Below are 27,780 nucleotides of genomic sequence, written 5' to 3' on the forward strand. Positions count from 1 at the left end.
AGTGAGTCAGGGCTGCAGAGCCCTGGCCTGGTTCTCATCCAGGATGAGTGGGGACCGGAACTCCCGGCCTCGCAGGTATTCCTCCAGACCCTGGAAACAAGAAAGTCATCATGGCCTCATATTCACCTCTCAGTCCTTAAGGGGGTACAAATTCACCTCGAGCCAGGGTGGGGTAGGGCCAGAGAGGCTTCCAGCAGCAAGGGTTGGATGCCACTTCTAGACCCAGGCCCTTATGAGACCTTTGGGTAAGCTCAGGCCAGATCTTCTTAGAGGGTTGGGGCCAGCATTCCTCCCTCAGCAAGGCTCCCATAAAGTCTTCCTGGCCAGAACCCCAAACTCTGACCGCACCTGACATCCTCCTGTCCCCTCCAAGACCTATGAGGGCCTCTTGATTCGTCACCCACTCCATGTCCCGGAAGATCCTCTGTAACTTACGAAACTATTTCCCCCTAGGTAAACTGAGTCAGATCTCTGACTTTCTACCCCAGCACCCACTTCTCCCCAGCCCCCGCCCCCGATCCTGCATGCCCTACCCCAGAAAGCCCATGTGGGCCAGTGGGCGCTCACCTCTCCAGAGTAGGACACCAAAGGCGAGATCTCACAGATGGCGGGGGGCTCTCTGCTGCCGGGCAGGCTGTGGGAACCCGTGTGTCAGCACATGGTCCTGGGCACATGTCCTGCGCTGTGCTTGCCCAACCCTGCTCCCCACGTTCTTCACTCAGCTATACCCCCGCCTCTGCACACTCAGAGCCCTCAGCACACTGCCCCTGCCCAAGTGACAGGCTCTTATTTGGGCAGGAAAACACCCCTCAGCCCGCAGGCCCCACACAGCACCTGGGCTGCCAGATTAGGTGGTGGCTGCGGACGCCTAAGGACACAGAAACCTCGCGTCCTTTCCTTTGCCAGCCCTAAAGAGGGACCTGCCTTGCTATCTTCCAAATGTCACGCCTAGGTCTTGGCTTCAAAGTTTATGAGTGAGTCAGCAAGGGTGGCAGCCACCCAGCTCGCCCTGGGCCCTGAGCTGACCTCGAGGGGCTGGGCCCCAGGCTGCAGGCAATCGCTGTATGGCCGGGCAGGGCGCCAGGCCACCTGCACGCAGCATGGTATGGAGCTCGAGCCCCCGCCGCAGCTCAGACGGCAGCACAGCCTGCAAGGCCCTGGGGCCGGGGCCTGGAACCGGACTCCCTTGTCCTTTGGAGGGCATGCTGAGGCCCACACTCACCTGGGCGGTTCAGGGAGCCGGGCCCCACAGGCATCCAGGAAGTGGGCCCCTGCCTGTAGGGCCCAGCGGTAATGCTGCGTGAGCAGGGCGCACCGAGTCGTGGCGGGGTTGTCCCTGGCAGCTGAGGCAGCATTCTTCAACGGAGAGAACTCCTCCTCCCGGGACACCTCAAAGGCCACGAAGCTCCTGTGCGGAAAAGAACTAGTGACCTGGAGTCCTGGCCCAGAGGCCCCGGTCCTGGGCAGGTGAAGGCTGTTCCGGGGTTCCAATGACTAAGTGGGGGTCGCCTCCGTGGAGGAGGCCCCAAAGGCACTGCATGCATCTTTGCCCCTGAGGTCCCTGGGGCTGCTTGAAGTCCTTCCATTCCCACCAGCCAAATGCCCAGATCCTGGGACCCCAGGGTGAGGGCCACATCTCCTGGGAGTCCCCCAGCCACCTGGCCTGGAAACAGCCCCCTAACCCCAGGCCAGGAGCAGACAGAGGGCTTAGGAGGGACAGACGGAGGGCTCAGGAGGGGCAGGGGTGTCTCCCAGAGTACAAAGCCCCACAGATTGCGGCCACCCCAGATGCTGCCAGGCTCACACCACAGGGGCCACTTCCTCTGGCCTTCTCCCTGAGCCTGCCTACAGCCCCTACTCCCCACTGCAAAAGGGCGCTCCCACTGTGTCCCCCGCAAGCCTCCACTTCCCGGCCCAACGAGGCCTCAGAACCCACCACCAAAAGAGAGAGAGGGAAGAAGGAAAAAATAAATGACTTCTGCCACTAACTTAGCAAACTGGAACACATCAAACACAAACTTCTCCATCTTTATCCCGTTTGGTTTTATTGGCTTTACCGGATTTCCCTCCTCATCCACGTATGGGACCTTCTTCACAGCCACATGCGGCTTCAGCAAGGGCTCAAACTCGCTGGGGACACAGGAGGACAACAGAAGGAAAGACCGCTCAGACGGGATGCCGCCGGGAGCACCATCCCTACCTCTCTGCACACCCAGTCAGGCAAGACAGCTGGTAGGAGCGCTGGCGCTGAGCCCGGTCTCCGGAAGGGCACAGGCATCCCCTGCGCGCCCCGCCCAGCCCGAGAGAGAGAGAGGGAGAGACCCCAGTGGCCACATCCCCGCCCAGATGAAATGGCAGCCGGTAAGCCACAGGCTAAGGGGTGGTGCCTGCAGGCAACTGCCGTGGCATGGGGGGAAGAGCAGGCCGACGTGGCCCCAGAGCCTCACGGCCGCCGCTGCCAGGGCTCTGGGGCCCCTGGCTTGTTGAAATGCAGGGCCTTTCTGCAGCCCAACCCACAGCCCCACTTGGCTCAGGTCACTGTGGGCCAGCTGGCCCCGGTCAGTGCAGGCTGCAGGCCACTCTTGCCAGCACCTGCGGCCACCTGCGGAGCACACCTGCTGACCATCTGGAGGAAGTCTCGGGTGAAGAAGTGGTTGCAGATGTTGCCCAGGCTGTAGAGCAGGCTCCCATCGGGCCCACGAAGCTGCGCAGTCTCGGGGCTGATCTCGCTGTACTCCACCACCTGGGGGACCCCGTCCACCTGGCACACCACACCCACGGGCTCCTCGGGGTACGCCTTTTCCACCACCTGCAGCCAAGGCCTGGGCTGGGAAGGCTGGCTGGGACGGGGCGGAGGGGACGGGGCAAGGCCGGCAGGGCGGGCTCACCTTGGCCCCACAGTCTGCGCCTCGAAGCACGCAAAAGCCGATGAAGACGGGGTCAGCCAACCGCACGAGGATGTTGTCCACACAGTACACGTGCACGAACTCCACTCCCCGACGCCCCATGTCCTCTAGAATCTGGTGGTCTGACAGTGCACAGTACAGCCCCCCGTTGCCATCTGCAGGGGGAGGGGGGACCACTCTTTGGAGGGCTGCCGCAGGGCTTCAGCCATCTAGTCCCGGGCATGCTGGAGGCAGGGGAGGCCCCTGGGGCTGGACCTTGTACCTGAGGCGGCTCTCCGTCACTATCCAAGTAGCCCTATGGTTGTTTCATGTGACAGATGGGAACCACGGCCCAGAGAGGAGAGGCCACTCACCCGGGACCACACAGCCTTCAGGCACACGATTCTGGCCTCTGCCACAGTCCTCCCGACCTCTAGCTCCTTGTTCTAGGCCAGGCAGTCCTTCCCTGGCTCAGGGATGGGACATACCTGGGGCCATGGCAACCTTGTCTTTCTGCTCCAGGATGGCCCTGCCATCAAAGGTCACAGCAGGTAGCATGCGCTGCTCAAACATGATCACGTTGTTGGGGTCCAGGTGGAAGAAGTCATGCTCCTTGAAGAACTTGGCCGTGGGCCCCAGCGTGAACTCACTCGTCATGATGTACCTTCAAGGGGAGGCAAGGCTGAGCAGGCCAGGGTGCGACAGGGGCTGGCCCTGGAGTCCGGGTCTGGGTGTGGGACAGGGTTGGTGCTACAGGGGCAGGGGGTCATTCTGGGGACAAGGTAATGCAGAGGAGGCACACCAGGGGATGGTGCAGCGGGTCCCATGGCGCTGGCCAGCAAGCTGCTCCACCCGCTGAATCCGTTCCGCCTGCAGCTGATACAGGGTCTTCTGGCTGGGCAGCCCCACCTGGTACATGCCTTTGGGGTAGGTCACGCCCAGGCGAGTGCCCTGCCCCCCAGCCAGTAGCAGCACGGCCACCTTGTTCAGGGCGATCTGGCGGAAACCTGGAGGTGCAGGGTGCCATGAGGGGGACACCTGGGACCTGCCACACAACCCCCCCTTCACCTGAGAGCAAGCCACACTTGGGTCTAGGACTCTAAGACTTCTGACAGCCACAGAACAGAAACTTCCAAATAACATTCTGACCCGCTGTGGCCCAGGGCCCCACCCACGCCCCACCTTGTCCGGACCCATCAGGGGTCCTGATGACGTCCTCCAGGGTTCATTCCCAGCCTGGGTCCTTCAGAAGGAACACCAGGTCAGGCTGGTCAGAGCAGTGCAGTGGGGGCCCCGGGCAGGCGTCCCTCCAGGAGCACCTGCCTCACCTGCGAGGCCACGAGGCCAAGAGTGCACCTGGGCCAGCGCTGATGTGAAAGGGAGCGAGTGCAATTGCGCAAGGGTTCCCCGCGGTCAGTACGCCCGCGGGCTGGGCTGCTGTTTAGACAGGTGCACCTGCACAAAGCGCTCTCTCCCGAGGGCAAGCCGCCCGGGGGCGGCCACCACCGTGGCGCGTTTGTAGCCCCACACCCCAGTCGCGAGCGGCGAGTGAAAGGGGACTCCACAAAGGAAGGAGGCACGCTAAACTCCTCCAAGTACAACGTCTCCTGTCACCCACTTGGGGCCGGGCCCCCTCCGCCGGCCAGGCCCGCCCCGCCTACCTTCCTCCTCCCAGAGCCGCCGCATCTCCGGGTCGCACCGGCTCGCGCTGCCCACGCACTCGGGGGGCAGGGGCCGCAGGCGCGCGGCCAGGCCGGGCGGCGGGCCCGGGGGGTGCGCGCAGGCCGCAGCCGCGCGCTGACAGTGCTCGCGCAGCGCCTCCGGCTCCAGCGCCCCCAGCTCGGCCAGGAGGGCGGCGCGCGGCCCCGGCGCCAGCTCGGCGCAGAAGCGCAGCAGGTGTTCCTGGCCAGCGCGCTGCAGCCGGGCGCGCACATCCCGCTCCGAAGCCATGTCGCCGCTGTCGGCCGCGCGAGTACTCGTGACCCGCGCGCTCCTACGGGCGTCACGGGACCCGGCGGGCGGTGACGGCCCCAGAGAGGCGGGACCAGGGCGCCCCGCCTCGACCCCGCCTCCGAGCGCCCCGCCCCTCTCCGCTCGGCCGCGGCCCGCCAGCTCCGGGGCCTCGCCGGCCGCAGGACACGGAGGGGCCGAGTCAGGGCGCTGGGACGCCTGAGGCATGGGGCCCGGGGCGCCCCGAGTCGGGAAGCCCCCTCACGGGATCTGCGACGCCCCTGGCCCGGGCGCGTGAGGGCTGACTTCAGCTCTAATGCACCCCTTTCTGGACCCACAGCGCTGACGGTCAGGACACCTGAGGGGGAGGCTAGGGTCTGTCCCTGCACGTGGCCACTGGCACTGACCAAGACTCCTGGCGGCTGGGCTGGGGAGGATAGAGCCAGATCAACAGTAGGCCCCGGCGTCTGGATGCCAGCAAGGACTCCCAAGAAGGCCACTCTGCATCCTCGGGGGCTCTCTCCTTCACATCCCTCCTCCTCATTGCCATGTAACCAGAACCGCTCAGGAGCAGCCCTTGGCCCTGCCATGTTATATTAACTATCCGAGTTTCATACATCTTGATGTTTATTAAAAAATATATAGATCGATAGATATAGATATCCTGCTGTTTATAAACTCCCTTAGTGAAAAATAGTGAGTAGCTTTGGCCATTTGGGGACAAAGCTTTCTCCTAGAAATTAGTTTTATTAAGTCTAAAAGTAATACATGTTCAAGGGTAAAACAAATTCAAATGGCACTTTGGGACCTGAAAGGAAAAGTAACATCTCTCTCAGGCCTGCCCCAGCTAACCCCTGTTAGGGCAATTGTGTGTCTTTGCAGGCAGGTTCTGCACAGAGACTCCCACATACCCCCTTCCTGGGTTAGGAAGCAGAGCTTCCCACCGCCCCCCTGGGGGCCCACTCTAAGTCCTGGTGGACCTGAAAGAAGTTATCTTCCAAGGGTAGCCTTAGGCCTGCCACAGGGCCTTTGCACTTCCTGTTCCTCCGGCCTGGACTACTCCCAGGTCATGTTGGCTCAGAGAGCACCCTCACATTCGTCTCTGTTCCTTCCTGCCTTTCTGCATTCTCTGTTGCCTGGGTTCCCCAAGGAAAGGAAACTCCAGGAGAGCTGGAGGTAGTTTGGTTCACTGCTCTGCCCCATCACCTTAGATCATTGCCCAGCACACGGTAGGTACTCAGTACATGTTTGTTGAATGAATGAATGAGTGTTGGATCCCACACCTAGCTCAGTGACTGGGCCACATCAAGTATTCAGGGAGTGCTTGCTGAATGAGTGAATGAATCTATGAATGGCCTGCTTCACTAGTTTGTGGTAGTTGAAGGGCACATGTTAGAGACGGAGGGTGAGCATGGGAGGGAGGGAGGGAGCCCAGAAGCAGAGTGGGCTCCGCACCCCAGGCCAGAGTCCATGGAAACTCTCACCCCCCGCACATGTGCCCTTGAAGGCAGGTGTCCCAAGAACTCAGAGTTCATCTCAGAGAGACCCCCAAATCTCGCTTCAAGATGGGGGGAGGGGCTGAGATCAGAAGGGTTTGGACAGTTGAGGCTGGGTAGCCAGAGGCACCTGAAGAGCAAGAGTAGGGGAGCTGGCCCACCTGGGCAGACAGGTGGGGGTGTCAGCGAGGGAGAAGTGAGCAACAAGCTCCTGGACAACCCGGCAAAGGCGGGCTTGTGACCCAGGAATCACCTTTCTTGTGCCCTAGGGCTTCATCCAAAGGGTTCAGGGGAGCCAGGGTCCAGAGGCCAGCATGCGTCCCCGGCTGTTACTACGGGATGGAGGCCAGAGAACCTGTGCAGACGCAGGGACTGTGTGAGGCTGGGGACAGAGGGCCCCACCATCCACCTCCAGGGAGCTCCAAGCTGGCACAGTGAGAACATAATTACAACTGGGGCCGGCACCTCAAAACCACAGGGCCCCACTTGGTCTGGGGCTCTGGGAAGCCCCTGGGGGTGACAGCAACACTGAAAGATACAGAGCTAGGAAAGTGTTGGGCCAGGCTGGAAAGTGGGGTAGAAGGAGGAAGTGGTCAGAATTCAGGACGGGAAGTACAGGGGACCACGCCCTAGTCCCACACCCGGAGCTGGTACCGACTCCAGTGTCTCCATGCCTTCCACCAGTGCCTAGCCGGGGAAGCCCACCAGGAAGCCCACAGACCGAGGGCCTCCTCCCCCACAGTTCCTGATGCTCTGAGAAGGCCTTGTTCTCTCTGTGCGGTGGGCTCAGGTTTACAGGGGCCTGGCCTGGGTGCTGCTGGCCATGCTGTCCTGCTGTCCTGAGCTGTTGCTGGCCGCTGGCACGAACTCCCATGGAGCTGTCTGCAGGCCTCCCCATCCCACCCGAGGGTGGCGTTTCCACAGGATGGGGCTTCCCATGTGTGGGCCACCCACTAAGCCTCCACTGTGGGCCAGACTCATGCTAGGCCACGGGGCGGCCCTGTCCTGCTTCCAGAAAGCACAGGGAGGGACTCATGGGGACAGAAGCACCATCACTAGAAGGCAGCCTCATGCTTTGAAGATCAGGACTATAACTTCCAAGCTGTGGGTCAGGTACCTGAGTGGAGTTTCAAAGGATGCAGAGGGATCAGCCTGGAGCAGACAGGCAAAGGTGTTCCTGGTGGGAGAGCTATCATGTGCAAGGGCCCAAGGTGAGGGACTGCTGGGTACCCTAAGGATGAGGGACCAGGCAGGGTGTGCTGGAAGGGGAGTAGGAGGGGGAGATGAACTGCAGGACAAACAGCTTGAATGCTGGGACTTTGGCTGGTTCTGCCACTAAAGGGGAAGGGAGGGATGGATCAGGCTCCATGGGGAAACGCCAGGCTCACAGCTTTCTAGGTCTTTCCAAAATTCCTTACCACAACGGAGCCCCAACTTTGAGGGCTATGAAATTAATAAAGGGAAGCCTCATTTAGAATGGAGTCAGGAAGCCCTGACCGGGGGAACTCTCCTGAACATAGCACCTGTCCCAGCTGACCTCACATTCCTGGGCAGGAAGAAATTCATTTTACTACCCTAACAGGAAGAAGTTCTCTTCTTGAAGAGACAGCAGGCTAAGCTCCAGCCCCCTCCCAGACTGGCCAGACAGAAGGACGGGATCCTGGCTGGAAATGAAGCAGGGGCCGCTGGGGACACAGGGCTGCCGGCTGGCCTGCAGAGGCTGTGAGAGTCAGGGAGCAGCTGCAGGAAGTGTCCAGCCAGAGGAAGAGGCTGGGGCAGAGGACTTTGGAAGCAGAGGAGAGCGGGTCACCAGATGGAGATCTGGGGACACAGGAAAAAGTGGCTTTGTCCTGCAGTAGGCAGGAAAGGCCAGGCCGTCCCCAGGGACAAGGGGAGGAGCCAGCAGCACTGTGGACAGAGAGGCCTCTGTGACGGGAAGCGCCCAGCTGGCTGGGGCCCACGGTCCTCTTGGGACTTTCCCGGTAAATGGGCCCCAGAGTCGGGGTGCCTGGGCCAGGGGACCCCGAGTAGGGGGCGAAGAGCCCCCAGGGAGCCAGGCGGAGAAGGTAAATCCCTGGAGCAGGTGTGCCCCCCATCCTTACCCCCACGAGGCCACCGGGGACAGGTTTTCCGTAGGGCCCCAGGCCCCGCCCCTCGGAGAGGGCCGAACCGCCGCGAGAGGGCTGCCGGTGGCGGGGGGAGCAGAACGGGGTCCGCTCGGGCCTCTCTCCCCCACCCGCGAGGCCGAGGGGGGCCGAGTTGCGGGACCCCGCCCCCCCTCCCCGCCGGTCCCGGGCCGCTGCGCATCCCCGGCCGCAGCCCGCACGGCGGCGGGAGCGCGCGGGGCGGGGCCCTCGGCGGAAAATCAAACCGGGCTGGCGGCCTCTCAGCCAATCCGGGAGCAGACGGGCCGGCTTCGGCCAATGGCCGCCGCGAATGCTAATGAGCGCTGACGCCACGAGGAGGGTCCATTCAAAAAGTCGCAGCTATTGTCGCGGCGCGTTGCGCGCGCCGGCCGGGCCCCGCCGTCGGGCCGCGCGGGGACGGAGCCGAGGACCGAGCCGGGGACTGAGCCCGGCGGCGGCCGCCCATGGCCGGAGCCGCGATGGCCGAGCCGGGCCGCGGGCCCCCCGCCGCGCCCGCGCCGGGCACCGAGGGGCTGCCGCGCGCCTTCCTGCAGAGCCTGCGCACCCTCTTCGACATCCTGGACGACCGGCGGCGCGGCTGCGTGCACCTGCGCGAGATCGAGTCCCGCTGGCAGGGCGCTGACGCGCGCGAGTTACCCCGCGGCGTGCTCGAGGGCCTGCGCCAGGTGGCCCCGGCCAGCGGCTACCTGACCTTCGAGCGCTTCGTGGCTGGCCTGCGCACCTCGCTGCCGAGCGCCGACGGCGGCCCGCGGGGCCAGGCCCGCGCCCCGGCCCGGGAAGGCTGCCCCGCGCGGCCCGGGGTTCAGCAGCCGCCGCCGCCGCCGCGCCTGGTGTTCGCGCCGGCCGACGAGCCGCGGACCGTCCTGGAGAGGAAGCCCCTACCCCTGGGCTCGCGGCCTCCGCCGACCGTCCCCGGCGGCGCGGCCCGCAGCCTGGAGAAGCTGTGCGGGCCAGCAGAGGCAGCGCCCGGTTCCGCGGAGCCCGAGCGGCCCCAGGGCGCGGCGCTGGAGCGCAGCCCGAGCGCAGACTCTGGTGAGTGCGGGGCGGCTTCCACTTAGAGCTGCCCGCCTCCCCCGACCCCCGCGACCTGCGCCTCAGGCCAGGCGCCTCTCCTACCACGGGGGACGGGGGCGGGCAGCTCTAAGTGGCCCCAAGGGCCGTCAGCGCCTGGAGGGAAGGGGCCCTCTCGCCTTCCCCGGTGTGCTCCGTGGCCGGAGGCAGGCCAACCCCTCCCCCGCCACCGTGGGAGGCTACCAGGGCCAAGGGGCGGGTGGGTGACTCCAGACCCCACCAGGAAGTCGCCCTACCCGGCCTGAGCCGAGCACTGGGGATTCCTGCCCCACACCTGGGGACACTAAGGTCCTCAGTTGCATCTCTGATAACAGCCTAGACAGAGGAGTTCCCTCTAGTGCAGAGGAGAGAGGCTATCCCGACTGAGAGGGGCCCTCTCTGCCTTTTTGGGTGCTTAGTTTGGCAGCTCCACCAAGAGGGCTGGGCCCGCTGCCCCCACCACCGAGGCCGGTGGAGGTGTCCCAGGAAGACCTGGCCTGGTTGCCAGGAAGAGTCAAGTGGTGGGTGGGTGGGTCTCCAGCCCAATCTTCAAGGCCTGCTGGGCTGACACCAGGGGGAGACCCAGACGCAGCACCCCGTGGGTGGTCAGCTGGGTCCTTGCCTGGCTTCCAGTCCAGTTGGCAGTGACAGGAGATGGCTGAACGACCCCGGTGGGCCCCTCTAGTGTCTGCTCTGGGAATAGCAGCTGCATTATGGATCGGGGCCGGGTCCAAACCCCTCAAGGCGTTCAGCCTGCATGCCTGCACCCCTGGGCACCCCTCTGAGGATGGACGCAGGGCTGGGCAGGTGGCTAGTGCTCCCCATGGGGCAGCTTTAGGCTCAGGCCAGCCTCTCACTGTCACCTTTACAAACAGGCCCAGACAAGAGGCATGGCATGTGTGCGGGGTGCCAAATGTGGAGCTCCAAGATCCCCTGGCTTCCCAGGAAGAGAAAGGCCCCATACCCACAGAGCCCCCCACCCCGAGGTCCAGGCCCCCCTTCTTTGGCCCTGATGGAGCTCAGTGCACCCAGGCCTGCCCTGGCCCAGCGGGCACAGGCTGCTCGCTCAGGCCCAGACGGGGACCGGGCTCCCTGCGCCTGCTGGTCATCCGACTGAACACCCAGTGTGCTGTCATCTGGGAATCTGGGAGCTGCCCCCAGACCAAGCCCAGGTGTTCTGGGATTGTTCCCTGCCCCCCGGCCTCCCTCTGCTCTATCTTCTCTGCCAGCCATGTAGCACGGGCAGGTTGGGACGCGATCACTGGGCTTGCTTGGAGCCTGTCTGCTAGGGCTGGCCAGAGGCCTGCCCTGCCACCTGGTGCCAACCCTGTGGACATGTCCCCTTCTTGCATCAGCCCCCGCTCCCCTTTGCCAGTGTCAGGGGCATAGCCTGTGAGGCTGAGCCTGGTGTGGGGGATAGGGCTAGGGAGCCAGGGGAAGGCAATTTCCTCCACACCTGCACCCCACTCCTCCCCTCTTGGGTTGCCCTGCATACACTCCCCATCCCCCAGGGAAGCCAGCTGGCCCTGCTGGCTTTTCACCCCTAAGCCGACTCCGCCACAGGTGGATGCCTGAGCCATAGAAACTCCTAAGTTATGCGCTGAGCGCGGTGTTTGCACGTATGTGTTGGCCCGACTTTGTTTTATCCTTCCTGGGAAAAGTTAGGTCTGGGCCAACTGTGCCCTCCCATTTCACCTGCCCCAACTCCTGCCGCCCTTAAAGGCCCCGGCAGACAAGGAGAGAGAAGCAAGGAAGCCCGGGGCTCTGTGCACGGGGGATGCCCAGACAAACTGGGTAAAGCCCTTGCCCTCAGGGCGCTCATGCTGGGGCATGTGTGTACAAACATGCAGCCTCAAGGACCAGACAGCCGTCCCCAAGATAGGGGTAAGGCGAGTTGGTGGGGGACAAAGTGTGTGCAGGGCTAGGCGGTTGCCCACGCCCACGGAATGGGTTGAGATGGGGCGGATCCATGCAGAGGCTCCGAACTGCCCACGACCCCAGAGGCATGTCGGCCTGGACACCCAGCTTTGCATTGCCAGGCTTGGGGTGGGGGGCACTGAGCTTGACTAGGCAGGCCTGGAAATGAGCCAGGGCCTTGCCTCTCTCTGCAGGTGCACTGGCCTGCAGGCCCCAGGAGCTTGGCCCGGGCGATGCCCATCGGGCCCCCCGTGCCCGAGGGGAACGTCGCAGACACACCATCACCAGCGGTGTGGACTGTGACCTGGTGAGTGAGGGCTCTGGGGGATTCTCCAGCTTGCCTGGGATTGCACTTGGCCCCCACGCTTGGTCTCCTGGACCACCCCTCCGCCTGGGAGGTAGCAGCCAAAGCTGGGTCCCAGGGGCTGGAATGTCAGTTAATTACCAACATGTCTCCCCGGCGGACTTGAACCCGCTTGAGGGATGGCTCAGGGCCAGATGAAGTCCTTTAGAGAGAAGCAGCCTGGGTGAGCCGGGGCATGTGGAGTGGGCACGGCCCCTCCCCAGAACGGCCCGCACCAGCCGGCTTCATGACCTCCCCTTCGCCAGGTTGGCCCGGCTCACCGGCTGCGTGCACACCGCTTGCCCGAAGGGGCGCTGCTGAGCTGGGGAGTGTTGCCTGTGTGCCCCAGGGGCAGGCTGCGTGGAGGGCCGAGGGAGGGCCGTGTTCTGGGGGGCTGTGGGGCACGGGGTGGTCTGTGGGCCGTGGCTCCGCACGCACACACAGAGGCCCGCGCAGTGAGCACGGTCTGCGTGCTCACTCGCACGTGTGCCCCCCACGGGGCAGCTGAAGCAGATGCGGGAGCTGGAGCAGGAGAAGGAGGTGCTGCTGCAGGGTCTCGAGTTGATGGCGCGGGGCCGTGACTGGTACGGGCAACAGCTGCAGCGCGTGCAGGAGTGCCAGCGCCGTCTGGGCCAGAGCAGGGCCAGCGCCGTGAGTGACGCCGCCCGAGCCTGGGCTGTCCCTGTCCCCAGACCCAGCAGCACCCCCGGGGTGGCACAGGACGGCCCTATTCCAGGGCACATTCCCTCCCCCAGGGTGCTGGGACCCCCCACACACACCCTGGGGCAGAATCCCCCGCCGGCAACACCGAGGGCTCCCTGTCTGCTCCAAGCAGTCATCTGGGGGGGACAGAAGCGCCACCGTGAGGACCCCCCTCAAGGCACGGTGGCTGATCTTTGGCTGGTCCTGCTCACTGACCGTCCCCTTTCCTGCTCTCCTCCCAGGACTCTGGCAGTGAGGGGAGCTCCCTCCCACTGGGCCGGCTGCTACCCAAGGTACAGGAGGTGGCCCGGCGCCTGGGGGAGCTGCTGGCTGCAGCCTGCGCGGGCAGGGTGAGTGCCCCCCAGGCCGCCCAGCCCCCGCAGAGGGCCCGTGCCCAGCGTGGCGCCACCCCTCACCCTGTGCCCGGGAACGCCAGGCCTGCCTGACCATGCCCTCCCGTAGGCTCTGCCCTCGTTGTCCTCGGGGCCCCCGGGCCCGGCCCCGGCCCCCGCCTCGCCCTCAGCCCCAGGCTGGCAGCAGCAGACCATCCTCATGCTGAAAGAGCAGAACCGGCTCCTCACGCAGGTGAGGAGCAGGGAAGGGTGGGGGTGGGGGCTGGAGGCCTGGTGGGCCCTGACCGACTTCCCGCCTGCCCAGGAGGTGACCAGCAAGAGTGAGCGTATCACACGACTGGAGCAGGAGAAATCTGCCCTCATCAAGCAGCTGTTCGAGGCGCGCGCCCTCAGCCAGCAGGATGCCGGGCCCTTGGACTCCACCTTCATCTAGCTGGCCGTGGGCATGGACACAGCCCTTAGGGCCTGGCCTGGCCGTCAGCCCAGGCAGGTACCTCTTTGAGCCCCTCTTAGGCTGAAGACCACCTGACTGGCCTGGACACAGGTTTCTCCCTCTCTTGCATTCTGGGCTCCCCCAGGCCCCCCAGACCCCGTCAGCCCCAGGTGGAGCCAGCGGGTGGGCTGTGGGCCAGAATGTGCCGTGGCCCCGGACACGGACTGGGTCCCAGCCTTCATTGTGCTAACATAGCGTGAAGCTGCTGCTGCTGCCGTCAGTGGACAGTGGGGAGCCCCCCATGTCTACCAGATCTCAGGCAGCTCTGGGCAGGCGGGGTTTACGCTGGCCTGTCCTCTCCGACCTGGGGTCTCCAGGGAAAGGTACTGGACCCACTAGGCTGCACTTCCGGCTGCGGCCAGCAGAGGGTGCTCGTGCACGACAGCCGGAGCCGCCCGGCAGCGGCCACTGCGAGGTCTCCCCTGGGGAGGGCTCTGTCCCCACGAGAGATGTCAGCATGGGCCCCCCAGGGGTGCCCCCCAAGGTTCCTTGTAGCCCACACACCCACACCGGGGCCTGCCCCACATGATTCAAGGTTCCCAGGTATAGGAACCCCCCACACCCTCCCTGTCCCCCCCCCCAGCTCGGTGTCAGACTTGGGCCGGTTCAGCCACAGAGCAGGAAAGCCACTGGGTCCAGGAAGAGACTAGGCAGGGTCCTTGTCAGGGACAACTCCCCACCCCTGCACCAGGCCTCCCCCGAAGGGGGAGCCTCCACCCCACAGGGACTTGCCTCCCACACCGAGGACATGACATCACTGTTGGGTTGTGCGGTGGGGGGGCCCCAGGCATGGGGCGTGAGACCCCATCAACCAGGAGAGTTTGGGCACGTAGACTCCCACAGCCCTGGAGGGTGCCGGCGGCAGAGGAGGGGTCCGGGGTGAGGGTGGCTGGCTGCCCCCTGTCGGCCCCAGCTCTGAGTTCCCCACGCTGGGCTTGCAGACGGTGAGGGGGATTGTCCTGGGTCAGGCCCAAATCTGCGCAGCATGCAAGCTGCCCTCCTCGGAGGGTGGGGTGGGCTCTTCTGGGGAGCCCAAGAACCCCCAGGTCTAGACCCACGCAGGCTCTGTGGGAGGGGAGCCAAGAGAGGAATGGGTCTTGAAGAGAAGACAGGGCCCCCAGCACCCACTGGGACATGCAGAGCAGTGGCCACCCTGGAGAAATCCTCCCAATTGACAGTTTGGGACCTACCCACCAGGAGCTCTTGGATCTGCTCTCCCCCACTTCCGTCCCACGTCCTCCACACCTGACCCTGAGCCCACCCTCTCACTGGGAGTCTCTGCTCACAGGTTCTCCAAACGCAACCCGTGACATTTCCAAAACTGAAAACTGTACCCCGCCCCCCACCCACTCTTGATTCTCCTGTGACCCTATTGCTCAGGGCAGCCCCTGGGCTGAGCCTCTACAGCCTTTCCCAGGTCCTGCCAGGAGCTGGGCTGCAGCCAGACGGCCAGCCTCCTACCTCTGGTCTTTGCAAACGGTGTTCCATCTGCTAGAACACCCCCTCCCCGCTTCACCTTGCTCACCCCTACCCAGCCCTCCACGACAGAGCGAAGGAATCTGAGGAAGCCATTACAGTGAGGAGGCAGCCGTGTCCCCTGGGGTGTCTGCCCCGCCTGGAGGTTCTGCATTCCCTCTGCTGTCTTCACATGAGACAACACGGTGTCCGCCCCAGCTGTCTTTCACCAGGAGACCTTCCTCAGGAAGCGCCACCTCACTGCAAGATGAGCTGGCTACATGGAAGGCAACTCAGGGATAGAACCCCCCTCGTCCTCGGTGCTCTACCCAGGCTGTAAACACATATCCTCTTTGTTTGCAGTCTGAAACCAGGCTACCTGTGGGCCCTAGACACCTCCAGGGAAGAAGTTTAAGTGGCCCCAGGTTGGCAGGTCCCGGTCAGGTGGCAGAAGCAGACCCATCCTCTGCAAAGCACTAGTGACATTTGGGGCTAAGTCAGGGGCAGGGGGTGCTGTCTTACGGTGTGAAGTTGATGTTCACACCCTCAGTTGTGACAACTAAAATGTCTCAAGAGGTTGCCAGATGTCCCAGGGGTGGTGGTGGTAGAAACATCGTCCCTGATTGAGAATCACTGCCCCAGTGATTTCATGTAGGTCAAGTCCCAAGGAAAATGAGCACCTCTACGTTAAAAAGCTTCTTCACACACACCAGGAGTGCACCCACCACGACAGCCAGCAGAAAGAACAGATTCCGCAAAAATTTAAGATATTGAAATTATCAGAGAATATACAATAACTTTTATATGTCTGAAGAAATAAAAGATTCTTGAAAATATAAACAAGGAATAGTCTTTATAGTTTCTTATTCTGTGAAAGCATAAGCTTTTGGTCTATAAAGATGAGCAATAAAGCATGAAAAAGCAAACAACCTATAGAAATAAAATGGAAATGAGAACCTCAAATGGACTAAGCTTCCGATGAAAATTTTCAGCTGCAGAGTTAGTGAACCAGAAGAGCTTAGGAAGTGATCCAGAACACAGCCCAGAGTCAGAACAAGAGGCGAGGGTCACTCATCTGGTTGCATTTCCTAGAAGAGGACAAGGAAGGGGGAGCTATATGATGATAAACTGGCTTTAAGTTTCCCCGAATTGTCTGAAAACCTCCGTTCTCTGATCCAGAAATCCCAGCAAATGCCAGCCAGGCTGAATAGGAAGAAAGGCACATTCTCACAAGATCATGAAAGAATCCAGGGAGGAAAGCAGTTGCCTACCAGGGAGCTCATCAGAGGCCCGGGGGAGAGGAAGGCGACGGCCAAGACAATGTAACCACCAACACACAAGGCCAGACCCAGGGAAACCCTTTCAAGAATGAGGGTAATATAAATAAAAACATTTCCTCCCCCCACACCCCGAAATACCACCCACAGGACTTCACTAAAGAAAATTCTGGAGGAAGGACTTCAGAAAAAAGGCAGAAGTCAAGAAGGAGCCCTAAATAAGGATGAGCTATATCTACTGCTGCAGAATGAATTAACTTGAGGCGCAGTGGTTTAAAGCAACAGGTCTTTTCTTGCTGTTTCTGTGGGTGAGGAGCTCGGGAGCAGTCGCACTGGACGGTCCGGCTTGGAATGTCCTGTGGCCGCAGGTGAGGTGTCTGCTGGGGCCACTGTCTCCAAAGGGCCGGCTTCCAAAATGGCGCCCTCACGAGGCAGCTGGTAGAGCACCTGGATTCCTTGTCTCCGTGTCCTCGCAGCGCTCCATCTGCTTCCCCTAGAGCAGATGACCCGAGAGCGCCTCTGCGAGGACCTTGGCTCAGGAGTCACTGAGTCACAACGTCACCTCTTTCTTACCTCTGATGCTTAGAAGCCAGTCCTCAGTCCAGTCCTTTCTCAAGGGGTGTAGGAGGGGAATCAGGCACCACCTTTTCAAGGAAGGAGAATCAAATAATCTGTGGACGTATTTTAAAGCCAATCAAAATACATCATTAAGTCTAAGCCAACATGGACTATATACACAAGAGTAGTAATAATAGTAATCGTGCTAATGGGGGGACCCAGGAGAGAACTGAGATCATGTAGAAAGGGCACGCAGGTAGGGGAGCCTGGAGCTGAGGCATTCTTAGTGCTCGAATTGTTCACAAGAAGGGAAAAGATACTCACTTTAGATTTCGTTAAGTATGTATATTAGGGGCGCCTGGGTGGCTCAGTCGGTTAAGCGACTGCCTTCGGCTCAGGTCATGATCCTGGAGTCCCGGGATCGAGTCCCGCATCGGGCTCCCTGCTCGGCGGGGGGTCTGCTTCTCCCTCTGACCCTAACCCCTCTCATATGCTCTCTCTCATTCTCTCTCTCTCAAATAAATAAATAAAATCTTTAAAAAAAAAGTATGTATATTAAAATAACTAGGAGAGTCAGGTAAAATAGTGATTATCCAGCATACACCTTCCCAAGAACGGAGGGGCAGGTGCACAGGGTAAGAAGAGGAAAAAGTTCAGTCTTAGAGAAAAACACAATAAGGTGATGGAGATATGTTGGTAATCACAACGTATGTGAGTGGACTCAACTCTAGTTTATTTTTTTTTTAATTTAAATTCAATTAACACAGTGTATTATTGGTTTCAGCAGTAGAGGTCAGTGATTCATCAGTTGCATATAATACCCAGTGCTCATGACGTCATATGCCCTCTTAATGCCCATCACCTGGTTACCCCATCCCCCACCCACCTCCCCTCTGGCAACCCTCAGTTTGTTTCCTTTTTTTTTTTTTTTAAAGATTTTATTTATTCATTTATTTGACAGAGAGAGAACAAGCAGGGGGAGCGGTAGAGGCAGAGGGAGAAGCAGGCTCCCCGCTGAGCAGGGAGCCTAATTCAGGGCTCGATCCCAGGACCCCAGGATCACGACCTGAGCCAAAGGCAGACGCTTCACCAACTGAGCCATGCAGGCGTCCCCATTTTCAACTTCCGGAGGAACCTCCATACTGTTTTCCAGAGTGGCTGCACCAGCTTGCATTCCCACCAACAGTGTAGGAGGGTTCCCCTTTCTCCGCATCCTCGCTAACGTCTGTCGTTTCCTGACTTGTTAATTTTGGCCGTTCTGACAGGTGTGAGGTGGTATCTCATTGTGGTTTTGGTTTCTATTTCTCTGATGCCGAGCGATGTTGAGCATTTTTTCATGCGTCTGTTGGCCATTTGGATGTCTTCTTTGGAAAAATGTCTGTTCGTGTCTTCTGCCCATTTCTTCACTGGATTCTTTGTTCTTTGGGTGGTGAGTTTGATAAGTTCTTTATAGATTTTGGATACTAGCCCTTTATCTGATATGTCATTTGCAAATATCTTCTCCCATTCTGTTGGTTGTCTTTTGGTTTTGTTGACTGTTTCTTTTGCTATGCAAAAGCTTTTTATCTTGATGAAGTCCCAATAGTTCATTTTTGCCCTTGCTTCCTTGCCTTTGGAGATGTATCTAGCAGGAAGTTGCTGCAACTAAGGTCAAAGAGGTTGCTGCCTGTGTTCTCCTCGAGGATTTTGATGGATTCCTGTCTCACATTGAGGTCTTTCAACCATTTGGAGTCTATTTTTGTGTGTGGTGTAAGAAAATGGTCCAGTTTCATTCTTCTGCATGTGGCTGTCCAATTTTCCCAACACCATTTGTTGAAGAGACTGTCTTTGTTCCATTGGACATTCTTTCCTGCTTTGTCGAAGATTAGTTGACCATAGAGTTGAGGGTCCATTTCTGGGCTCTCTATTCTGTTCCATTGATCTATGTGTCTGTTTTTGTGCCAGGACCATGCTGTCTTGATGATGACAGCTTTGTAATAGAGCTTGAAGTCCGGAATTGTGATGCCGCCGGCTTTGCTTTTCTTTTTCAATATTCCTCTGGCTATGCGGGGTCTTTTCTGGTTCCATACAAATTTTAGGATTATTTGTTCCATTTCTTTGAAAAAAGTGGATGGTATTTTGATGGGGATTGCATTGAATGTGTAGATTGCTCTAGGTAGCATTGACATTTTTTTAAAAGTTTTATTTATTTATTCATGAGAGACAGAGAGAGGCAGAGGGAGAAGCAGGCTCCCCGCGGAGCAGGGAGCCCGATGCGGGACTCGATCCCAGGACCCTGGGATCATGACCTGAGCCAAAGACAGATGCTCAACCATCTGAGCCACCCAGGCACCCGGTAGCATAGACATTTTAACAATATTTATTCTTCCAATCCATGAGCATGGAACGTTTTCCATTTTCTTTGTGTCTTCCTCAATTTTTTTTTTTTTTTTTGTGAGCATTCTATAGTTTTCTGAGTACAGATCCTTTGCCTCTTTGGTTAGGTTCATTCCTAGGTATCTTATGGTTTTTGGTGCAATTATAAATGGGATCGACTCCTTAATTTCTCTTTCTTCTGTCTCATTGTTAGTGTATAGAAATGCAACTGATTTCTGTGCATTGATTTTTTTAAAAGATTTTATATATTTATTTGAGAGAGGGAGAGTGAGAGTGAACACGAGAGGGGGGAGGGTCAGAGGGAGAAGCAGAATTCCTTCTGAGCAGGGAGCCTGATGCGAGGCTCAATCCCAGGACCCTGAGATCATGACCTGAGCCAAAGGCAGACGCTTCACCGACTGAGCCACTCAGAAGCCCCTGCATTGATTTTATATCGCCACTCTGCTGAATTCCTATATAAGTTTTAGCAATTTTGGGGTGGAGTCTTTTGGGTTTTCCACATAGAGTATCATGTCATCTGTGAAGAGTGAGATCAACTCTAGTTTAATTGTCACATTGGAGTTTTAGAAATTTGGATAGCTGTTTTAAGAGACAGACCTAAATATGGCATCAAAAACAAAAACAGGAAAAGCTTGAGCAGTTGTATTAATATAAAACTAAAGAGATTCTAAGGCAAAAGACATTACTAGTGATGAAGAGAGTAAGTTCCTAATAATAAAAAGCTTACATCACCAGGGAGATACAATAACCCTAAACCTGTAATCACCCAATAACAGCCTCAAACTATGTAAAATACCAAGATGCAGACATGTCACTGAGGAAGATACACAGATGACATGTATGTACCTAAAAAGCTGTCCCATGGGATTAGCCATTAGGAAAATGGGATACGTGAAATATTGCACCCCAAACGGAGCTGCTAAAATAAAAACCCATGGTGACACCATTTGCTGGCTAGTAGGTGGAGAAATGGAATTGCTTGGACATTGTTGGTGGGAATGTCAAAAGATACAGCCATTCTGGGAAAGAGTTTGGTAGTTCCTTTTGAAACTAAAGTTAAGGGGCGCCTGGGTGGCTCAGTTGTTAAGCGTCTGCCTTCGGCTCGGGTCACGGTCCCAGGGTCCTGGGATCGAGCCCCACGTCGGGCTCCCTGCTCCGCGGGAAGCCTGCTTCTCCCTCTCCCACCCCCCTGCTTGTGTTCCCTCTCTCGCTGTATCTCTCTCTGTCAAATAAATAAATAAATAAAATCTTTAAAAAAATAAAACTAAAGTTAACTTACCAAATGCGACAGCTAGTTAATTTTGTGTCACCCTGGCTGGGGTATGGTGCCCAGGCGTTCGGTCAAACACCTATCTGGATGTTGCTGTGAAGGGTTGCATTAGATACGATTCACATTCCCATCAGTAGACTCTGAGTAAAGTAGATCACTGGAATCTGGGTGGGCCCCATCCAATCAGTTTAAGGCCTTAAAAGAAAAGGGCAAAGCCCCTCAAAGAGGAAGGGATTCTGCCTGCAGATGCTGTTGGACTCAAGACTGCAACACTGAGCCCCGCCCCACCCACCGAGTCTCCCACCTGCTGACCTGCCCTGCAGACTTCAGACTTGCCATCTCCCACAACTGCGTGAGTCAGCGCCTCAAAATACATCTTTCCCTCTCGCTCACCCTATACACACAGAGCCTGTATGAAGCATCCTAATACATGACACAAGCCAGCAGTTGCATTCTTGGGCATTTATCCCAGATAAATGAAGACACTTTCATGCAGGAACATGTACACATTCATAGCAGCTTTACTGGTAATAGCCCCAAACTAGAAACTACCCAGATGTCTTTGTCTGGGTAACTGGTTGAACAAACTATGGTCCGTCCACACCGTGGGATACAATTCAGCCGTAAAAGGAAGGAGCTGTTGAACGCTCACCAATGTGGGTGAACCTCAAGGAGCCTGCTGAGCGCTGCAAGCCAATCTCAGGAGACATGCTTGATCCATTTATGCAGCGACTGTGAAGAACGGGGTCATGTGAGGGAGTCTTGTGATGGTTCCCTTGAGTTTCTTGGTTGAGGTGGTTACACAGCTTGCACATGTGATGAGGCCTCAGAGGGCCACACGCACACGCAGGCAGGGCGTACAACACCGGCGAAGCCTAAATGAGCTCCTAGACGTACCAATGTCGGTTTCTCAGTGTCGCTTCTGGACCATACGGTTGCATGAGGTGTCAGCGCCGGGGACCACTGGGGAGATGGTACAAAGGACACCCACATCCGTTTCTTTGCAGCTTTCTATGGACTCAAGATGAATAGAGAGAGAGAGAGATCTCGATGAGCATACACGTCTCAAGGCTTGTCAGAACAATAAAGAGAAACTGATAAACCCACCATCACGGTTGGAAATGTTAGTAAGACGCCAGGCCTGAGTGTTTTGCAGGCAAGTTCTACCCATCAGGCAAGGAAGGAAGAGGTAATCCAAATGCTATGTAAATTTTTCCAGAGGAAAACCTTGAAATCCCAACTAAAGAGCTGCCTCACAGGAAAGGGGGAGTTCGGTCTCATCCCATCCCGGCAACATGCTGGTAGCCTTAACAATAAAGCTGTTGTTCCTCAGTTACTCTGCGAGCTCTGGGAAAACCGCAGGCACATCCCACAGAGAGAGGAGAGGACTGCCATTTTATGGAGAAGGAGGAGGAAGTGCGAGGGGTTCCTGAAGCCAGGTCTGCCGAGAGAAGCAGGCATTTGGGGTGATGACCACCGGCGAGCTGCAGGGGCCGATGTCTTCTAGGAGGAGCAGTGCGCGTGCCTCCCTGGTGGGGTCCTGCTGAAATCCTGTGGACTCTGAGGCTTCTTCCCAGGGGTGCGGCCCCCCCTTCTGGCCTCGGGACTCCGCTTTAGCGGGGTTTCCCTTTACTAACGGGCACAGCACAGCTGGAGTGTAGACCCAATGTCATTGCTGTTGTGATCCTGAAACCAGTTCTAAAAATTTCTGTGGAAGAGCTCAGGGCTCCAGGAAGAGAAGCAGGGAGAAGGGACTGTCTTCCCAGAGAGGAAGACACACGGGCGCTCCCTGGACGGTGCCACGTGCTGGGTGCGCTGAGCTGGAGGACGTGGCATGTGGCCTGGGCCAGCCCTCCCCACACATCAGGGCAGAGAGGCCGGCCCCACATGATCCAGGGCCCGGGACAACCGGTTCTCCACACGGGAGAACGGGGCTCGGAGCCCTTCCCTTGCATCCTACACACAAACCACTTCCAAGTGGATCGAAGGCTGGCCCTGAGCAAAACAGCAAAACCTCCAGAGCACGACTTAGGAGAGTATCTGCCGACCTCATGACGCACACAAGACCACAGAGCAGAAAATGACTAATTCAGAGCTTCCGGGACTTCACGGCTGGAGGATGAACGTCCAGAGCATAAAGACAGACAGTCTCTAGAAACTGGATGAAGACTTTGAACAGACGCTTCGCAGAAGACAAGAAAGACACACTATGCTGTCTCTTCAGTAACTGAGGAAATGCCACTAAAATCTTGGGATTTCATCTTCACCAGCTTCTCAAAAATCTAAAAGCTGCACGATTCCAAACATTCGTAGGGATGCAGCGAAATGAAACTGCGAGCCAGATGGCACCCCCATGCCGAAAACAATATAGGATTTGCTCGTGAGCTGAACACACACATGCACGCAGCCACCAGCGAGCTCCCGGGACCTCGTCCCGAGACTCGCATGCAAGTGCGCAGATGCACACAGCAGCAATCTTAGAAACAACAGCCTGAAGCCAGAGAGCCCTGCGTGCTCACGCATGACGTGTCAGCTTCGGTACAATCACAGTGGAAAACAACGCAGCAGCCAGAATGAACAGGCGACCCCTTGAGCTGTCGACATGGGTGAATCTCAGAAGTCGTGGGAAAGAAGCACGTTACAGAACAGAATGTCCAGTGTATAAAATCGGGTCCACAAACCAGGAAAAGCAACACGATACATTATTTAGAAATGCACGGGTAGGTGGAACATTCTAAAGAAAAGTGAGAGAGTAACAAACACAAAATCCAAGACCAGACCACCCAGGGGCGGCTGACGAGCCGGGTTCCTGTACCTGTTCCTGGGTCGTTATTCCTTCCACGGTACACGTGCGACCCACCCGCTCTCCCGTGAGTCTGCTGTCCCTCACGAGGCAGCGCAGGTTTTTCTCCCTCGTGGGGAGCCTTTGACAAGTCTGCTGTCCTCAAGACAGGGGTGGGTGGGCCTCCCCAGTGCCCACACCATGTAGTTCAGGAGCACCCCTTTCTTACTGCACATGCACAGAGCCTACTATGTCTCTGGTCCACAGGAGGTGCCCAGCAGGTGTTTGTTGAATGACTGAATGAGCACATGAAGAAAGGGAACAGTAAGTTGTGAACATGAATGAAGGGAAGTCTCACTAAAGTGGGCTCTGGATGCCAGAAGGGGAGGCTGGAAGGGGGAGCCAGACCACGCAGCGTCAATGACAGGAAGAATCATCAGCCCCAGGCCCCACCAGGGAAAGATGTGCACTGTCCCTCCTACAAGAAATCAACCCTCCGCAACTCATTCTGTGAAAAATCTCCATCGCCCGGAACTCTTGCTTCTCTCCAGCGGGCTTGGTTTCAGAACAACCCCTCCCACTTCCTCCTTCTTCTCCATAAAATAGCATTCCTCTCCTTTCTCTGTTGGATGAGCCTGCGGTTTTGCTAGAGCTTACAGATGCCGAATTGCAATTCTCTGTTATTCCCAAATAAACCCATTTTTGCTAGTGAAATAGGCTGTCTTATTTTTAAGGTTAGCAGAGTGAAGGGCCTTTAACAGTTAAGATGTTTCAGCCACAAGATGACGTGGCTCCCAACGAGGAGACTGAGGCATGGGCCTCAGCAAATGTCCCCAGCCTGGGAGGTCCAGCTCCTGTGGGGGGAGGGGGCTCTGAGGACCCCTCTCCCCTCACCTCTCTGCAACTGCATTCTTCTGCCAGGACCCAGGGCCAAGCCATGCACAGCACATCTGGAGCTCTCCTAACCCGTCACCCCCAGGTTCCCGGGGGGCCCCTCCCACGCAGAAACCCCCCTTTCATGCCCCCCGCCAGCCCACCTTCCACTCCAGAAGGAAAGGCGTCTCTGCACCAAGGAAGGATGTGCCCGGGGTTCTGTCTCAGAGAGAGCTCTCCCAGGCTGTTCCCTGCTCCCTGCCTGCCTTCTGGGCCCTCCGCCATGAGCCCTCCGGCATCCAGGCCTCCGCTACCCTGGCCCCATCCTCTCATGGCCGGTGGGCCTCCGTCCAGGGACCAACCAGAACATCAGGGAGCCCAGCTTGGGCTTGGTGGGATGAGGTGTGGGGGCTGGGGGCCAGCACGGGGTGGGCAGGCCTGCAGGCAGCCCCCGGTGCCCTTGCTTGCACTGGGCTCCCTGTGGGCCACCTTTGTCTCTCTTTTCAATCTAATCTGCAGGCCTCTCCCTCCTCTGTGCTTTCCCCCCACCCTCCCACCCCCGCGGAAGAAAGGCCTAGAAGGGGGAGGGGTGCTGGCAGGGGAACGGGCCTGGAGCCCTGTGCTGGCCACACCCAGAGACTTGGCTAGAGCCCAGCCAGACAGGGCTGTGAGGAGGCTGAGCCATCTCCGGGACTCCCACCCTTTCTGTTCTTGGGGTCCAGAGCTGAAAGAAAGGCTCCTTTGGTAAGCCTGTGACACCAGACCCTCAGCCTGGGCAGCATCCCAGCCCAATTGTCCCTGCCGGCTCCAGCCAGCCAGGGTGCTGCCCAGACCCTGCCCCCATCAAAGGCCACCCTCTGGCCCCCCACCTCCCTGCCCCGTCACCGGCGCTCCGGGTGGTCTTGCCACATGGCTCCCTGCTGTTACATGGCTCGATTCTTGGTGCTTGAATTCCTAATTTGCCCAAGGCACGACGTGGGGGTGGCCCCTGGCCAGGGAAAGGGGTGATGCTTGGCCAGGCTGGCCCCCAGGGTGCGTGGGGAGTGGAAGCATAGGGCTCAGACATTTCATGGGATTAAGGGCAGAGCTGAGGTCTGGGGCTGGCTGAGCACTTGCCTACCCCAGCCAGCATCCAGGGAGGGAGCGGACCACCAGGTCTGGGAGATCTTCTCCCTTATCTCCTGCCCTGTGCACAGAGGACCCTCCTCCTGCTCCGCTCCCCTCCCCTCCCGCCTCCCCAGTCCAGGCTTCTGGGCACCGTCCTCCCCAGGAGAAGGGGGCATCGGGGATGGGCCAGGCCCTGAGCCAGGAGGCAGGGCCTGGGTTTCCTTTCTCAGCTTGGTGTGACTGTGACCATCTTGCCCCTTTGTCTACCTGTGTCCTCACCTGTCACCTTGGGACTAGTGCTCTCTGGCTGGTCAGCGTTGAGCCCCACCCTGCACCTTGAAGGGCAGGCCCCACCGGGGTCAGCTTGGTGTCCGCAGGGCCTGACCCTACACTGGCAGCTACCTGTCATGCAGCGCCGGGCTGGGTCAGCACCACTGACCCGCTGGCCCTTCACTGCTTTAAGGCTGGGGCAGGGACCCAGTTGGGAACCCATGTGGTTCCTGACGCTAGGGGTGTCTCCTCCTTTCAGGACCAGGCCCGGGAAAAGCCAGCCACTCCAGCCGCCTGACCCTCTGAACACGGCTGCCTAGGAACCAGCGCAGCCCACCCTTCTGCCTACAAGCTCAGAGACTCCCCCAGAGAGGGCTGGGAGCTTTCTAGGTCCCGCGGGGTGGAATCGGCGAGTGCCCTCAGGCAGACCCTGGTAGCCAGCACCAGGGGTCTGAGGGTCCCGCAGAGGGCATGAGTCCCTGGGACTGCGCGGCCCGGAAGGCGGAGGGTGGGCGCTGGGAGGGGCGGCCGGGGCGATTCAGCGGCAGCTTCTCTCACCTGCGCCGGCGGCCCGGGCGGTCGGTGGGCGGGCAGCCAGCCGTGGGCGGTCCTGGCCGCCAGTGGGCGTGGCCAGCCGCGGACCGCGCGCGTTCGCGCCCCGCCCAGGGCGCCTACCCCCCGGTCCCGGGCCCTCGGCCTCCCGCTCCCTGCCGCCCCGTGGACAACGCCTCGCCCACCCGCGCGCCCGCCTATGGCTGGGAAGGTGCTGTCGCTGCTGCCGCCCTTGCTGCTGGCCGCGGCCGGCCTCGCGGGGCTCCTGCTGCTCTACGTCCCCACCCGCGACGTCCGGGAGCTGCCCGCCCTCAAGGTGCGCGCTCGGGCAGCTGGCGCAGTCCGCGGAGTAGCCGCCCCGGCTGGGAGGCTCGGACCTGAGCAGGGCCAGGCTGCGCCCGCGTGGCGCCCCGGACCCCCAACCCGCGCTGCGCTGCGCTGCGCTCCCGGCCCGGCGGGGTGGAGTCCTGGGAACTCCCGCGCGCCGCGTCCGCCGCGGAGCCTGTCGCGGGCGCGGCCGGGGAGCTGTCTCTCCGCTCCCCCAGATGCAGCCCCTGGACGCCGCATGCTGCGGCTGGACCCGTGGCCCCCAGCCCCGTACGGCCCCCAGGGGCGCATCTGCTCCAGGTTCAGCCACAGGCGCTGGAGGCTAGGGATCCCTCCTCACCCACCCGGAGGCCCTGACAGTGCGGGGCGCGGGGGGGGGGGGGGGGGGGGGAGGTGCTGCCCTCGGGGGGCGCCTGGCCGGGTCCTAAAGGAGTTGGGGAGGACTAGGCCAGATCTCCCACCAGTCTTCAGGAGTCCCCCCGACTCCCTTGACCCTTTATTGGGGGGGTTGGTGTGAGCGTGTGGGTGCTCCAAGCCCCAGGGGCCCAGGATGGGAGGTCACAGGAGTGGGTGCTCTGTAGCCAAGGGCTACGACTAGGTGGGGCTGGGGCTGGGGTGGCCCGATAAGGATGCGCGTGCTGATGCTGCCCTTCCCAGGTTGGGGAAGGGGACTGGGGTGGCCCCTTTCTGGGCTCAAGAGGGCAGGTTCTCCAGTTGGGTTCTCACTCTGGGAATCCTGGCCCTTGGGAAATGGCCCTTTCAATTGCAAGGAAGGCCCAGGCAGCCCCTCTCAGCTGGGCAGGACCCAGCTGTCTGTCACTGGTGCTGGCTTGAGGCTCAGGGAGGGGGTGCTTTCAGGCATGCTTCCAGATCCTGAGGTTGGGTTGAGATTGGGGAGGTGGGGGCAGAGAAGAGGAAGAAAGAGTGGGTGGAGGGGGTTCCTGCAGCTGGGTTTCTGTTTTGGAACCTGGGGACCTCATGTCCCCAGGGCAAGGGTCAAGGGTGGTCCCAGGACTCCTCTGACCCTGACAGAGTCCCTCAGCTTGCCCTTGCCAGGAAGGTTCTTGCAGTCAGAAGAGAAGAGGCTCCAGGCCACCTACCCTGGCTGCCCCCATTCTCTCCCCAACCAAGCTGTGCTCCGTGGTTGTCCCCGGCGCCCGAGCCCCAGTACTTCATTCGGGAGGTTCCAACCTTGCCATGGGGTGGGGTAGGGTAGAGAGCTGGGGGAGCCAAAGGGCATGGCCTCAGGCCCCACCCCCATGGCTGACCCCGCCCTCACCCCCATTCCCAGTATGGCATTGTCCTGGACGCTGGCTCTTCCCACACATCCATGTTTATCTACAAGTGGCCCGCAGACAAGGAGAACGACACAGGCATCGTGGGCCAGCACAGCTCCTGTGACGTGCGCGGTAGGGCCCCCTGAGCGCTAGGCACCCCTGGTTGGGACAGCCACTCACTGTAGGGCCTCAGGGGCCCCGTCTGGCCTGAGCCTCCGGAGTCTTGATGCCTCCTTTGCTCGATGTGGCTGGGGCACAACCGGGAGGTTGGGGCAGTTCATTCTGGAGAGTAAGCCCCAGGTGGTGACCGGGAGGTTGGG

At 59.5% G+C, this 27,780-nt stretch overlaps 3 protein-coding genes across 7 annotated transcripts in view; 2 read left to right on the forward strand and 1 right to left on the reverse strand.

The window, feature by feature from the left end:
- Nucleotides 1-6: 6 nt before the first annotated feature.
- On the reverse strand, nucleotides 7-4,868 carry UAP1L1 (UDP-N-acetylglucosamine pyrophosphorylase 1 like 1). The gene is made up of 9 exons (XM_035015390.1): nucleotides 4,547-4,868; nucleotides 3,688-3,892; nucleotides 3,374-3,549; nucleotides 2,889-3,061; nucleotides 2,616-2,809; nucleotides 1,990-2,130; nucleotides 1,223-1,408; nucleotides 568-634; nucleotides 7-90 (listed from the first exon to the last, which is right to left on the reverse strand). The coding sequence occupies exons 1-9, from the start codon at nucleotides 4,833-4,835 to the stop codon at nucleotides 7-9; spliced, it is 1,515 nt and encodes a 504-aa protein (XP_034871281.1). The 5' UTR covers nucleotides 4,836-4,868.
- Nucleotides 4,869-8,770: 3,902 nt separating this feature from the next.
- SAPCD2 (suppressor APC domain containing 2) lies at nucleotides 8,771-15,630 on the forward strand. Its single transcript, XM_035015396.1, has 6 exons — nucleotides 8,771-9,510; nucleotides 11,640-11,752; nucleotides 12,293-12,439; nucleotides 12,733-12,840; nucleotides 12,953-13,075; nucleotides 13,148-15,630. Exons 1-6 carry the CDS (start codon nucleotides 8,922-8,924, stop codon nucleotides 13,274-13,276), a joined length of 1,209 nt encoding a protein of 402 aa, XP_034871287.1. The 5' UTR covers nucleotides 8,771-8,921; the 3' UTR covers nucleotides 13,277-15,630.
- A 10,295-nt stretch (nucleotides 15,631-25,925) lies between these two features.
- ENTPD2 (ectonucleoside triphosphate diphosphohydrolase 2) overlaps nucleotides 25,926-27,780 on the forward strand; it is a 5,411-nt gene continuing 3,556 nt past the window's right edge. For 2 of the 5 annotated variants that reach the window (XM_035015394.1, XM_035015395.1), the window contains exons 1-2: nucleotides 25,927-26,172; nucleotides 27,475-27,592. In XM_035015394.1, coding sequence (XP_034871285.1) covers nucleotides 26,056-26,172; nucleotides 27,475-27,592 — 235 coding nt within the window. In that variant the 5' untranslated portion in view covers nucleotides 25,927-26,055. Of the gene's footprint in view, nucleotides 26,173-27,474; nucleotides 27,593-27,780 lie in introns of all 5 variants that reach the window. The other 3 variants (XM_035015391.1, XM_035015392.1, XM_035015393.1) reach the window with 2 other exon arrangements.

Source organism: Mirounga leonina, unplaced genomic scaffold (genome assembly GCF_011800145.1).
Source record: "Mirounga leonina isolate KUSES-001 unplaced genomic scaffold, KU_Mleo_1.0 Mir_170, whole genome shotgun sequence".
NCBI lineage: Eukaryota > Metazoa > Chordata > Mammalia > Carnivora > Phocidae > Mirounga > Mirounga leonina.

Coding starts and splice junctions, on each gene's coding strand:
- UAP1L1 (XM_035015390.1), bottom strand. CDS start 4,835: ATGGCTTCGGAGCGGGATGTGCGCGCCCGGCTGCAGCGCGCTGGCCAG. Junction 3,062..3,373: donor CAAGGTTGCCATGGCCCCAG/GTATGTCCCATC, acceptor CTCCCCCTGCAG/ATGGCAACGGGGGGCTGTAC. Junction 2,131..2,615: donor TTCCTCCAGATGGTCAGCAG/GTGTGCTCCGCA, acceptor CTGTGTCCCCAG/CGAGTTTGAGCCCTTGCTGA.
- SAPCD2 (XM_035015396.1), top strand. CDS start 8,922: ATGGCCGGAGCCGCGATGGCCGAGCCGGGCCGCGGGCCCCCCGCCGCG. Junction 12,440..12,732: donor GCCAGAGCAGGGCCAGCGCC/GTGAGTGACGCC, acceptor CTCTCCTCCCAG/GACTCTGGCAGTGAGGGGAG. Junction 12,841..12,952: donor CTGCAGCCTGCGCGGGCAGG/GTGAGTGCCCCC, acceptor GCCCTCCCGTAG/GCTCTGCCCTCGTTGTCCTC.